Raw genomic sequence first — 15,202 nt, 5'->3', positions numbered from 1 at the left:
ACCTTGCATTGAAAATAACGCGGCATTGTACAGCGTTTGGAAGGGAAGTTTTCTGTTTTGATTGGAGAATGGAGAGCATAACTTTATTCTAGGAAGGTTTAAGTTACTTAAACTCGTTACGAAATATCCCTCTTTCGCGAAACATTTAGGAACAGAAAAGGCGCTGAAAAAAATAAAAGGGCACCTTTTTCTTGCTACATCTTGCAAATTCGTCACCTTTTAACTAGAGTTGCGTAAATCTGATTCAGATTCATGAATCTGAATGAATCTCTGCTTTATAAGGGAATTATGAATTTTTCGTCGAGAGGTTCATGAATCCTGAAGACAAACCAACTGATGAATAGTCACCAAAAATAAGTTGAGGGACCTCCTTTTTGTTTTTGGTCGCATTGTCCACGCCTATGAAAGAATCGGGGAGATTCGTGAAGATTCATGAAGATTCATGAAGGTTTCGAATGATTCATTAAGCTTTGAAGATTCGAATCCGCAAAGATTCATGAATCCATTTGAATAAATCTTAGGTGAAAGATTCATATGAATGAATCTCGCCAAAAGATTAATTAAGCACAACACTACTTTTGACCCTTCGCAAAGACAAGAAACTATACCCGATGGATCAACTTTATATTAAATATCTGGGCACTCATCGGGCATTCACTTTTAATCCTTCATTTTGAAAACATCATCAACCCGGACGCCACGTAGTTCAACAGGTTGCCAAAGCATACAACCTTTATTTTTTGTACTGCTGCTTGCCGACATAAGCTCCCATTAGGCATTGTTCACTGGTTGTTCGAACCAGTGGCAGAGAACATCGACAAAAAAGCCAATGTAACAGCTTACATGGTATTTCGCCCGCATTCTTTCGTCTCGTCTCCCGAAACCTCGAAACCGAACGGCGGCTTCTTTTGTCGATGAAAAATTCGTTCACTTCGGATTACGAAGGACGAGGGGAGTTAGTTCCGCTATCTGAAATGGTTCCAAAATTTCATCATCCAAAGATTACATTTAAAGGCAACCCCGCGTTCGCCGGTTCGTGTCCCTCGGTCGAACGGTGCTGGAGGAAAATTGGGGCTTGATGATGTTAGATATTCCGTTCTCTCCGATGAAAGACTTTTACAACGACAACCATGTTGACTATGATGATGATGATGATGACGGTGATGGTTTATTTGCATAATACTCTTCCAGTGCGATATGGGCGCTAACAACAACGACAAAAACGAAAGCAATGACATGCATTCAGCAGTTTGACCTTTTTTGCCGGCTCACACAGGTAGAGGTGAAAAACTCGGAAATGAACCCGGAACCTAATGTTGGAAAATTCCGCGTGCCTACGATCGAGCCGCAGCGTGGTGTCGCCGGGTATCTCATTAAAATTTTGCAAACGACATGAAATGTATCACGTAGCGTCCGAAAGCGTGTTTCGGCCGGTTCCGTTCGGAACGACTTTGCAAAAGGAAAAGTTGACAGCCGAATATTACATAATGTAAACCCATCATATCCATTCATGACTTCATTCGGTCAGCACGGGGATCCTTTTTTCGTGCCCTTTTTCCTTGCGTCCAGTGGGCTCATAGAGTCGCTTCTCACTTTTCTACTTTCGTCCGCCTTTTTCCTCCCGTTTCCGACGCCTGCAGCAGGTCGTCGTTCCAGGCAAAAGTTGGGCACCAGATTTTCGTGAGCATTTGACCAATGAACCTACCGATTCGTGTCCCTTCACCCCTCCCGCCGGCGTTCCACAACCTTGACTGGTTTGATCGGAAAAGTTGTCCCGCAGCGCCAGGAAAAAAAGGGTGAAACGTTTCGGTCCGGAAAATTCTGTTCGCCAAGATAGCCCCGTCGCTTTCGATGGTTGGTAGGTTTCGATGGAAAAGAGGCGCCGGTGAGTTGGTGCATAAATTTGCATACATTTACCCCTTGCCTGCATACACGTATACACGCACACACCCACACACACACACACACACACACACACACGGACATGTGAGAAGCGCGCCTGCAGCGACTTCCGGCCAAAATGCACACGCGGTCGCACGTCACCAGGCGCATCGCGTTGCTCCCTTTTCCGGGTGCGGCTCTTCACGATGGAGAAGGTCCTCCTGGGAGGATCGACACTTGAACTTGATACAGTTTTTCCCGCGGCCTTCTACCCAGCTAGTCCCGCGCCATCCTGTCAACTGCCGTCGGGAGGGGCAAACCATTGTGCCGAACGGGAATGCCTTATCTATGCCGATTTTCGTGTTCGAGAACGATCGGCCTCTCTTCCTTAACGATTTTCCTACTCGCCGTATACAATTGTTCCAAAGGCACACAGCTGTGACTCGCGCGTGTGTGTGTTATGTTACCAGAGGAGCGTAATGTTCTGATTTGGCCGAGACGGCGGTGGGATAAGAATATTAATGACTTTCCAAGTCGTTCGGTACAAGCAGAGGGGCCGTTTAAAGTATCGTTGCACTTTTCAGCTGCACTTCAACGATGCAAAAAGTGGTCTCTTTAAGCTTTGAGCGCTTTGTTAAATGGTTTTCGATTGTGAACCATTTTAATATCGTTGAATATTTTGAACCAATTAAGGAACGGAAAAACGTGTGGAGTTTAGTTAAATATGCTTAATGCAAGTAGTAGTAACAGAGAATATTTATTATTCCTAAATTTACATACTTCACTTACAATAACTAAAATTAGAGTGATATTGGTAACCTCGCTAGTGGAACCTTAACACAATATTTGTGAAGTTTATTGTACTGTAACATTATGGATAATCAATTTTAAATGGGGAAAAATAACCCCTGGTACTTTTCATTTGCATTTAAATAGGAAAAGATAATAGAAAAAAAAAAACAAAAAACAGAAGAAAACTAACAAAACCAACAAATCTATCTATACAAAAGAAAAAAATCATAAATATAGCGTAAGGTGGGAAATTTTGGGAGAAATGCTAAAATACTAATCCTTTGTGTCAGACAGTGTCAAATGTCTCTTCCAAGTAAAGTCCAAGACGTAGGCCGGTAGACTTTTTAGAAGAGCGATGAGTTTTAATTGTTTAGGTCAATCTATTGAATTGGTTCTTGGTGGATAAAATACGTTGAAAACCAACTTAAAAAGAAGCTATGTTGCTGTGATTTAGAAGGTGTTTGAAAATGCGTTTTTAAAGGAGTTTTTCTAGAATTTGGGAGATTTTTTGAACAACATTTACTAAGCCGGTTAAATCCCGTGAGTTTTATTCTAAAAGAAATAAAATATTGTTTTGTATAGGAAACATATATGCAAGAAAAAGCTTCAATAAAATACGACCTCCATAGGGAAAATGCATCCTTCACGGTCGCGTGTAATAAAGTCGCACGCTTCATGCGTTCACCGAAACGTTTTCCTCGCTCCGGACCGTACACCCATCCCCCGCTCCTGATGATCCCATTTTCCACCAAGTTTTGCATCGTTAACGTTCCCAGAAAGCAACCACGGAAAACGGCCAAGAAAAGATCCTCCGGTCGCCGCGTATTGTACTGCCGTACCGGTGCATGTCAGGGTGCATGTAAACACCCCCTCCTGCACCTCCTCACCGGGAGTTGTTGCACCGCCCCGCCAACCGCATATGTGCGATTCTCCGAAACGGGGCCGACTTTATGGCGTCTACTTTAATTAAACTCTCGTTCCACAGTGGGTTGTTATAGGGTGGGGGTGGTAAGGGGGCGGAAAACCCGTGCTCACCTCACGACGAGACGGAATGCACCGGGCCAACTGCCGTGAGGCGACCGTGTTCCTTCGGGTGGCATGAACAATCCTCTCCACCGCTCGCCGTTGAATGGTGGAAGGATTTAAGGCAAGGTCCTTCGCTTGCGGCGCTTGTTTCGTGCATTGAAGTGGTTGAACAAAAATAAGCACCACCAGCCTTGTTAGGTGAACCAGCCTGACGCTCCCTCCAACGCTTGCTTGCTTGCTGTATTTCTTTGCAAAAGGAAGCAGTTGCATTTGAAATCCCACCACGCCATCATTACGAACGACAAATAGACTGTCCCCGGGATGACATACTGGCGGTGGAAAACCCCGTCACCATGTCCCATTGACCTTTCTTTTCAGCAATGAAACAAACACCAGCAAATGTCACCTTTGTGTCAGTGCAAACGGAGGGTGAAAATTGCAATTAACATGAAGTCATCAGGCAAAGCGTCATCGGGCCGCAAATTGAACAAATTTTACCAAACAACTTAAGGACAAATTACGAGGAAAAATAACTTAGAAATAGGAAAACTATTCTATCGTTTAGTGCGCCGGAACTTACCTGGCACTGGTCCGCAGACGCGCGGGATGATCTCTAGGATGGCTGAACATGATGGATCCTCGAAGCACAGTTGTCGTGCTAATATACAATTTAAAATAGCTATTGCAGTCTTAATATTCGATCCTGTGGGAGAGACAGAGAGAGAAAGAGAAGACACATTAGCTACTTCCACCAAATGCGCGGTACATTTTTGAAGCATTCCAGTGGAAATGTCCCCCTTCGGCCGGATCCCGTTCCCGGCACGTTAGGTTGGGCTAAACAAATTAACGGTCTTCCCGGATGGGCCGCAGAGTGGCCACCGTAAATGGAACTTGTTCATTAAACCACCCGACCCGTGCACTTCGGTGGAGTCGGTGCAGAAACTTCACCGAAACGGAACGGAGCGGATTTGCATCCACCATGACCGTAAGTGTGTACGTGTATGTGTGTGTGTGTGGGGTGTGATTTTTCCCTTCGAAGGCAAACGTGAGCCGGCCACCTGGGCTGGTCCGGTAGGGCCTGTGGAGGAGCTGGGGGGACCCGTTATTGCGTGCGATATGTAGCGTTCTTCATCGGCCGCCACGGAACGGCATGGAATGCGTGGAAGCACCACATTAGCGCCGAGTGCTTTCACCAGCCCTTAACGGGAGGCCCATTATTATGTGACTTTCGGGCTCTTCGGGACGGATTTGTCGGCTCGAGTCACGAAAATCCCACACGCGGTGGGTGGGAGGGAAAAGGCGGCTTAACCTCGGCCAAGTAATCAATTCGAGCCTTCGTGCGAACGGCGCGCTCACGACCGGAAGGACGGAGGTTTGCTGTTGATTGCCGGCGCTAAATTAATGCTGCTGGCTGGACTTTTGGGGTAATCGTGTGCGTGCTTGTGTGTGTGTTTATGTGTGTGCGGGTTTCAGTTAAGTTGCTGTAAGGAGCTGTGCGGTAATCCACGAGAAACAATGTTTTGAAGCCCCTCGCGACATTGGCGCCCGAAAAAGGTTGGTACCTTTCCGTGCTCCAGATCGGTCTTGGAGATCCTGATAAAAAGCTCCCGGCTCGTATGACGGACGGGAAAGTTGATGGAAAAATCAATAAGTGTGTGAAATAGTTTTAACAGGGGTGAAAGAAAATTCGCATAAAGTTTAGTTTTTCCTCAGTCAACAATCAGACGACAAATTTAGTAGAAACGTAAGAGGTTAATTTGTAGCATTTAAAAAATATAGAACTAAATAGTGTAAAAACCTGGAGAAATTTGAATTTTTGAACAAATTGAATGAATTTCAATCAATTATGAATTACTCTTTTACTGTCTTTTAAAATTTTTATCTTCTCAAACAGTTTTTCGCCCAAAAAGTCAGAGTTATTTTGGAAACTAAAACGTACAAAACTCAACACTAAGACCAGATTTCCTACCATCGTTAGGGAAAACAAACACCAAAATATTTTCGCTTTATGCCCTAACAAGTATTTCACACCACCGTTAGCAATTCAGCAAAACCAACACGTACCGGCTCCCGTTTGTGGCTCGCACTGTAAACATTGTAAAGTAATACATCTCCATAATTTCACTCATGATTAGCAACCGTGCGCCATCTGTTCTTCACACAAGCGCGAAATAAATATAACGAGTCGCACATTGTTTACGACGAAAAAGGGCCCACTTTTACGACTGGCCGGGGAGGGGGGAGGGAAAAATAAAACAACCCCGGATCGATGCCTGGGCCGTGGCCAAGGTGACGGAAAGGTGAAATGATCCGAAATCCGAGCCCGAACAAAACACGCGACTCCCGCAAAACCCCCGGCCGGGGAGAGAGGCGGTTGAGATTCCGTCCGGATGTTTGAACCGGTGGATGGAAGATGGAAGTGCCGCGATAAGACGCAATCAGCCAATGGCCTCCCGTCAAGGTGGCCGATTGTCGGAAAAACCAAACAACACACTCCACTGGTGCGTGTGGAATTTGACTTTTTCGTTTTCGGTTTGTTTTCACACTCGTCCGTGAAGGAGCCTTTTTTCCCTTCGTTGTGCTTTGCGCTCGTTTAAAAGCTCCCCAAACCGACCCAAGGATGATGCACGGGGGGTGGGGGATGTACTTTTCGAATGACTAATTGATTTGGGACTTCCGTAACAGCACGCGCAAACAGTTTCAACTCCTTCTCGCACATCCTTCCCTGGGAAATCCGGCTGCGAAGCAGAACCTTAAATGTCTTCCCCACGGAGCGGCCGGATTATCGACCGTACGAATTACAGCTAAACAACAAGCAACCTTGTAAACCGTCCCACCCCCACCAACCCCACCGCCCTGGTAGACAATTTACACGCATCCCCTTCCGAGCCCGGCGTTCGTCGTCTTTTCGCTGGCAAACGGTCGAACGGAGTCTCGTCCCTGAAGACTTGCCCTGCATGGGCAACATTGTTATCCCATTTGAACCACTTCATTACATCAGCTCAACACACGAAAGCATACACCGCACACACACACACACACACATACATAAGAACGATGACTACGATCGGTGCTCTAAGCGAAGCTCGAAGCCCGCTCGTTTCCGGTTTGTCTCCCTCTGTGTGTGTGTGTGTGTCTGTCGTTTTTGTTGCCCGTGTGCCACATTTCTGACAACAGTTGAGCTTTCGGTTCATCCGTTCCCTCCACGTCCGGAGGGCGGGCACGGGAGTCATGTTTCCCGGCGGGTGGAAAAACTTTTACCTCCGCCCCATCGTACAGTCGGATTTTCAGCTCGTACGACTTCTCCGTTTTCCAACGAACGAACGCCGGAGCCGGAGTGGGTTTTCAGTTTTGTAGTGAACTAAATTCCCAGCAAACTTCCCCCCCACCGCGACTGCCTCGTTGCCTGTATGTGTGTGTGACCTCCTTCCCCGAACTATGCACAAGAGCCGAAAGGGTAGTTTTGTAGCAAAAGGAGCTCATTCAAGCGTGTAATAAACATTTTATCACCTCATTAGAAATTGGTGTGGTATGGTTTTTGTCTGTTTCCGGCTTCAGCACCACGTCGACTGCATGGCGACCATGATTTTCCCTCCCAACTGTGTTTCATCGACGTTGCAATCTTTCCCTTTTTTTTCGGCAGCAAAGCGTTGGCCTCCGAACCATGGCGAATGCTTTCGTCGGAAAATGGGAAAACACATATGCACTGGGCCGGTGCCACTTGCCTAGCAATGTCCTGCCCGATGCCGTTTTGTTCATGATTTTTCCTAGGCACGTTGTTTTCCCGAAAGCATCTCCCCACTTGGTTCGCCTTACGTCACTAACTATGGCTTTGCCTTTGGCCACCATTCTATTCTTTTTCCTTGAAAATGGCACGGGAAGCTTCTCATAAAGTATGCTTTAGCTCACCCTTGGAAAAGTGTTTGGCACCAGATGCTCCCAGGCAGGAAGTGGAACAATGCTGCGATGGTTGCAGCAGTAGTACTATCTGCAGAATCCAACACTGACTCCTTGTCGAGGTTATTTGGAAAACTCTCACGATGTATGTAACGAGGTAAGCTACTACACACTGGAATGAAAATGTGTAGCTTTGGCTAAGACGTCGTAAAGCGTTGGATACAGCTTCGTTGAGAGAGTCGAATCTACCAGCTTTAACTAATTCTTATTTATCAATATTTTTCCAATGTGGCAAAAACCGTGGTTAACATCTAAAATAAGCATGTAAACTCCTGCAACGATTAAAGTTTTCTAAATCTTTTAAATACCTTAGTTCTTGTTTGGATTGCATTCAAGAGAAAGAGAAGTCAACAATGGAATCAGTTGCACAAAAACAAACTTTGAGTTTAACTTTCCAGAAAACAATCCCCCCTCTTTCAAGCTACTCGAACTGAGTTTAACTTTCGAAAGACAACTAGCAAAGAAAACATAAAGAAGCACAAAGCCCAAAACAACCACAACATAAAATCCTTAACTCCTACAAGTATGACACGTCGGTGTGTGTCGTTTCGCTCGTGCCAAAAAGTGGGATCATGTGCTTTACCCGCTATTGTTTCTTAGTTTCAAAAACAAATTGTGTACACCGGCTTTCAATAGACACGTGTCGTTCGCGGATTTCACGGTTCAGTCAACCGTTAACTGCTCGAAAAGAAACAAAGGAAAAACGACACCCCGCTCCTATACCCGGAACTTCTCGCCCTCGTATAAAATCCGGCAGGCTGAAAGCATAACGACAAGGCTCCCGGTTTGCGGCTGGGGGATGTTCTAGGGACACTAGAGTGAAGCGCCAAGCAGGTGCAGCAGAACAGTTGCGTTCCGGGAGAGCGCAGCAATGATGGTGAGGAAGGGCTGCTCGAGGTGAGTGGCAAAAAACTTTCCCTCCGAATGGCTAAAAACATCATAAAGTGAAAAGGTTAAGTGTGTTTTCCTGCCCCTCCCCGTTCTGCGTTCCCTGTTCCATATTTTCTCTATCTCGTACACACTCACACAAACTGTCCTCTTGCAAGCACCTACTGTACGCCTCTCGGAAGATGGAAGCTGCGGTGGAAGCGTTCTTCTCCTGCCTTCTGACATTGTGGTTGGCAACGAAGAAACGACTCGAAGGAAGAGAGAACAAGAATTGCTTGCTGGAAAGGACTGGAATGTCGTGGCTCCGTCCGTTGTATCCGGTGGAAAACTCCCGAGCGAAACGGTAAAATTATAGACTACATTCAGGCGCGTCGGTTCGCACTTTTGCCCTACTTTACGTTCACGGGTGACTCATACTTTCTGCCCCGTTCGTCCGTTTGTGCCGCTGTTTGGCCTCCCATTTTAAACTGGGGTACCTTCCACTTCATACGGAGACATCTCGCAACTATGCACCGGCACCATGGGACGATCCCCCTTTTGCCGAGCGCAGTACAATTAGTTGTTTTAATGTTTGCTTTATAATATTTCCTTCTGCGCAATTTCGCTTGAGTTGTTCATTGACGGTGTTCGCGTTTTCCAGCCTTTGTTCTCTGGTTTTATTTATTTTTATGAATCCCATATTTAACTTACTTTACGCAGTAACTGGAATTCAAGTGAAGCGCCTTTTAAATCGCTGAGAAATTAATACTGCATTTGCAGATCACTCTATATTTTCTTTCATTTTTCTGGTGGGGAAACTCTATTTGTAAAGGACGTCGATCAAATAGTTTATTGATATTGACGATTATTTAAAGTAGTGCCATAACGTAACAATATTGACTTTACATCTTTCGAAACCTTCTGTTTGGTTTCAAGTTCTTCCAAGAATTGTGCAGTTTTATTGACTCGGTGCCTCTTCACTAAAGGGCGCGAGAGTAAAAATCAATTAGGCCAAAGCAATCAGTTGCCTCAAAAATCATCTCCATTACCAGGATCCATGTTCCGCGTACCGTTCGCTTCCTGCGGTGGTGGGCTGGAAATTACGCAAAGGATTTTCAACCCACCCCAACCACGGTTGCCCCGCTCCCGAACCCTTTCGAACGAATCGACCAAACTGTAACCTGTAAACCTGTGCAGGTCGAGTGCTTTTTGATTTTGGGACGTTCAGTGAGGGAAGGGGGGTAAACAACGAGCGGTTTTAACACAATTGGCTGATGACCGCCGACCAACCACCGACCCCATGTTGGTGGAGGTTGTTGTTTTTCTTCTGTTTTCTCCCCCGTGAAACAACAACTCCCAAACGTAAAGCGCTTGTGTTTTTTGCGTGCCCCACTTCCCGCGCGAGACCGGGACGTTTGGTAGGGCAAGGTCACTTCGGGCTGGTCGTTAAATAAGAATTTAAATAAAACTTGCCCTTCCAAGTTCAGCGGTTCCTTGTTTGCCTTATTGCCCCGCTCGGGCCTCCGCGAACGCATCGCTGCACGGCTGTGAAATGTGGCTGATTTTCCGACCCTTCCGTCGGACGGCGGTTGCCGGTCGGGTGGGGGAAAATTTACGAACCCGACCACCGCAGGTACCGCGATCTTCCGGGGCGTTTCTTCGCACCGTCTTCGCGCCCCGTTTATGTTGGTTTAATTTGATGGGATGGTATTTTCTTGAGTGGTGCGTTCTCCTGAAGCTTCCCCCGCTTTCAAAGGCACACCGGAATTGGGAAAATACTGCCAAAAGAACAAAATAAACACAATAAAACATCCATCCGCACACACCGACACGCATACATACGCTCTGTATTTTCGTTGTTTGGCAAACAGAAATTCTTCCGAGAAACGGATTGAGCTGATGAAGACGACGACAGGAGGACGATGGAGATGATGATGATGACGACGACAATAAGGATCGTGCAGAACCGAGCAGCATGGCGAGGGACGCGAGGACGTTCAGTTAATCAAAGAAATTGAGGTTGAGTTTTTTTTCCTTTTGTCCTACCGAGGGCGAGTGTTTGATGATCTTGTGAATTTTAAATGCCGGTTCACTTTCACCACCGTACGTCTGCCATTGTTTCCACGGGAAACTTAACAAGATGGTGCACATAACGACGGGTCGAGGGAGAATCCAAAAAAAAGGAACTCTCCTGCCGGGAATGTGGTTCCGCAAACCCACTGGGCCACGGGAATGTTCTGCGTCGGGTGCGGTTCTATTTGCCCAGGAAACCCCGGAAAAACACCGGCCCCTTCCCCACTTGGGAGCCCCTGGCACATTCGAAAAACCCCGGTTGCGAAACAGCGGGACGAAAAGAAACCCCGAAAAGGTTCACCCAGAAGTTGGGTTATTGGGAGAAAGTTTCCAGCTTGGCGTACCTAAACATTGCGCCCTTCTGCGAAAATAAAAAAGAGAACAACCTTAAGAGCCTACGGCGGGCCCACGGAGCAGGAGGAAAAACGGACCACGGGTGCGGGAGTGTGCAGCACAGTTCATTATGATTTCATGCAGGGCCATGAACAATCCGACTGGTGAGTTGTATTCCCGTTTGTTTAATGTAACCAAATTTACAACTCGAAAGGATTGTTTGAAAGGTCGAGCGAAGGAACGGCCGTCAGCGCAATCGATACTTTGTGTATTTTCGTCGTTCCCAGCAGTTCGTTACGCAGTCACACTGTACTTTTTATCTCGAACTCGGCGCAACCGGAGGGCGGAAAGGACGAAAGGTACATTTCAAGGACAACGATTTTCCCCCCCCCCCCCCCCCCGGGAGGGTAAACAGAAAGTACAACGAACGTTACCAGTTGGACACAGCTCGAGCAAACATGATTTATCCATTCGGAGCCAATAAAAATACTAATGAAATTTGTTAGTGTCCGGAGTTTAAAGGTCACTTTTCCTTGGTCAATGGCCCGACGGTCGTCAGAATGAAACATGCACCGGGATGGATTGTTTAATGTTCTTTTTGACCATTTTCAAATTGATTGTAAATAATTTTATTGCTTTCCACTTCAACGGTTTGTTATAAAGTGAATAAAATCACATAGTTCATTTCATAAAGCGTCATCAACGAACCATTGACGAATCAACGAAAGATGTTAAAACAAACCAAAAGAACTGAAAAACGTTCGGAATCAGCTGAAGACGATTCAAGAAACAATGAAACAAATGTAAGAAATGGTTAATGACAATTTTAAATAAATGGTCATCAAGAAATGCTGATAAAGTTTATAATAGTGCCATATTGTAAAAATGTAATTTTATAGAGTTTTAATGTATTTAAATGTGTTGAAGAGAAAGAGCTAGCTTCGAAATATTTTATTTAAAATCAATAAACCTTGCAAGGATGTGACGTTCGAAGCGAAATTATACTGCAATACATCTTGACGAGCACCAAGATGGCTTTACTCATATGTTTTCTACGGCTTAGACCATTCTCTGCTGCAGCTCCAAACAAACCAATCTTAGTAGGCCGATCTTAGCAAACCGCACAACCTTTTCCGTAACCCTTGTGGCAAAAGTACGGGAAGAAGCACTTCAGGCATTTTCATTTCCAAACGTCACTAGTTTTCCCTTTCATTCGCCCTCTACTCGGGTGGCGGGGGGGAGGGGGGGGAGGACCAAAGTGTGCACAGCATTTATAACTGTGGCAAACAAAGATCGAAAAGTGGATGAGAAGTTTCCCATTTTCTCACCCTTTCCCCCGGTCCACCGTGCGATCGGTCCTCCAACCGATTCCGTTCGGAAGTGAAATCGAGCGAAGAAACAAACCGAGAAGCCAACACAAACCAACTTGGGGCGTGCAGAAAGGGAACCCCAAGGAAACATCTAGCTTCCATCTTCCAGCACTTCAACCAAACGCAGCCCTCCCATCGCCACCCCAGTGTTCCACCCGACAACCCCTCGAGAGATATGAGCAATTATTAACTTTTGTTTTTGCCAATGCCACTTTCTCTTTATCAAGACGCCGCTCGGGGACCGGGTATGAACGTGAGATGAGTTTTGGGACAAGAAACCCCCGCCTCTCACCTCCGCTCTCCCGAAATGCTGTCCAAACCGCCGGGGGTATCCGGCCGTTTTCCGCCAAGGTCGGTTGAGCCCCGGATGGTGTTCTTTTGCCGGCCGCATCCCGGGACTCCTTGACGGCTGGAAGTACTTTCGGTTTTTGAGAATGTAGAAACTTCTTCCACTCACCGTCATCCCGCAACGCAGGCTTGCGGTACGGTTTTGCCAAACGATTGTGCTGGAGTTTTCACCACCCACCGTCACAAAACGGCTGCGACCCGCGTGAGGCCAAACCTCTCCGATTGCTTCGGGTAGTTTTCGCATCCGAATGGAAAACTCATCGAACTGCACGGGGGAAAGCGTTGGTGGTGGGTACGTTTACGGTAGTTGACGGGAAGGCGGGTGGAGGGGGGCATGAATTTTGCCATCCAAAGAGACACGTTGCCCCCAGGAAGCTCATCTTGGATAATAGAAAAGTTTTCAAATGTTCTCTAAACGAGGGACGCGCTCCGGACGAGGGTGTGTGTTGTGTTCAACTTCGGCGGGGCAGGGGAGACCGGGCGGCTAAGTGGGGACAAAGTTGGGTCGGCCGGCGGTTTGCTTGGGATGAAGCCGCAAAGGGCCCGAGGGACACACCCTGGATAGGGGATCGGGTCCGCACGAAGGGCAGGATGTTTGGTGTGGCTTTTTTGTGTTTGTAAGCACTAAATGATAATTGCTGATGTGTTCCCGCTCCAGCTCCGGGGTCGGATGTTGTTGTGTGTTTTTGGGGGTAAGGGTGAGGGGACAGTGATCTGGAGAACCGGAAGCCGGAAAATGGGCCGGTTGTTGGTGTCAAGATTTTTGTTACGGAATCGGAGCCGGGTTGTTTACCGTAAGCCCCGAAAAAGGGGGTCCAGAGGGTGGACTGACGGGAGTTGGTGGTGTTGCCTGGGCTCGGGTGAGTGGATCGCTGTGAAATGTCACCGCAACGGGATGTCGTATAATAGCGGCTAACGGGGCACGGCTTCATAAAACCAATTATTTCACAATGATAGCTTCGGAACCCTTTTTTCTCCGTTCTCCTGCCCCAAACGTCCACGTCCATTTCCACCCGTTTCCGCTTTGGTTAATGTTTCTCATCATCCTCATTCGAAGCAAGCTCACTTCATTAAAAGAACTACACCAGCACGGCTACAAATATGGCTCTGGGTTGCTTAATCTAAAACCAACCGCTTTCCAAAATGGCTCCATATTGTGAGCTTGTTTTATTCGCTGCTATTTCATGAACGAAAATGTCGACGAACGAACAAAAGTCAATCTAAAGCAACCACTTCGACCAGTAATTTCTTGCTTGTTTTTTTAAATCGAATAAAAATGTGCGGTTGACTATTTTTTGAAACGAGCAAAAGCAAAAATTAGCTTTGAATGAATGAAGAGAAAATGGTGAATCAATGGACCACGGTGGAATAGCTGGCAGGTAGTCCGGAGCCTAATTATGACTTAATGATCTCGATGAGTTATTCTTTATACAACGTTTAAATGACGCTGGCAACAGCATTAATTCACCGTTTACAACTTCTCCCACAACTTTTCATGATGAGGCAACGGAAATGGAGGCAAAAAGAGAAACAACTAAATTAAAAAATACAACATTGAACGTAATGAACCTACACTTACGTCAAATTAACGGAAAACGCGAACGTTGAGAACAGATTTACGGAAAAAAGTGTCGGAGAGGGAAAGAGCAAAAGAAACATCCCAGCAGAAATACAAACAAAAACATTTGATAAGCGTGCAAACAGTCGGTACGCTGCAGTTTTATATGAAAAAATAAAATGAAAGGAACATGAAATTTGCAAAATGAAAACGTAACTTGCACGTAATGAAGTTAGTGACAGCAGTGTGAAGTGGCCGCGGCATCCGCACGAATGGAGCAATAAAAACTCATCCAAACTTCGTTGCAAATGGAGTGAATTCCACAGTAAAATGGACATTCCCGTTAGGCGAAGCAGGAAGAGGCACGTTCGCAAATAATTCTGTGTTTCGATGTGACATTTATGAAGGTGCACAATAGTTTTGTAAATAATGTTTCAAAACATCAAACAGTCTATATTAATGTCGGAAAGATTAAATGGCAGAGAAGATGCTGAAATTTAATTTGATATTGCCCAAAAATACGGGAATATTCTAGATAAACACTATTTCTAAAATCTAAAACTAAAACACAGCGATTTGTGGGCCACGTATATGTTAATACTAATAATTTAATAACGCCTATATTTTACATATTATGAAACGAGCCCTTTTCCAAAATATGCTAAGGACACACAAACCCGGTTCCGTGCATTGGTACTCCGATGACGTAAACGAACTGCACGCAACGATGTCGACCAAACCAAAAGCTTGTCGGACGCAATTTTCTGCTGGCGATGCTCCAGCTCCAGCAACGCCAAGTCGCCTCTCAATCAAATGTGTTCCGTGCGCGCGCCTTCGATCGGGCCACAGTAATTATGCAATCCAAACGGGACGCCCGGACGCGCTTATCAGCAAAATTTCACGATCAAAGCGTCCGGCTACGGTCAAAGCGCATTTGGTTTCAATTTAGCGATCAAATCGTTGATTTCTGCTCCGGTCTCCATCCGCAGGAGCTTCC

The 15,202-nt window shown here is 46.1% G+C and overlaps 1 protein-coding gene across 1 annotated transcript in view; it reads right to left on the bottom strand.

Moving 5' to 3' along the window:
• The window catches only part of LOC131262434 (uncharacterized), a 96,487-nt gene that overhangs the window by 45,007 nt on the left and 36,278 nt on the right, over positions 1 to 15,202 (bottom strand). The window contains exon 2 of the mRNA XM_058264435.1: positions 4,280 to 4,402. Coding sequence (XP_058120418.1) covers positions 4,280 to 4,402 — 123 coding nt within the window. The remainder of the gene's footprint in view (positions 1 to 4,279; positions 4,403 to 15,202) is intronic.

This window comes from Anopheles coustani, chromosome 3 (genome assembly GCF_943734705.1).
Source record: "Anopheles coustani chromosome 3, idAnoCousDA_361_x.2, whole genome shotgun sequence".
NCBI classification, from domain to species: Eukaryota; Metazoa; Arthropoda; class Insecta; order Diptera; family Culicidae; genus Anopheles; species Anopheles coustani.
This window is presented reverse-complemented; position numbering and strand designations above follow the sequence as displayed.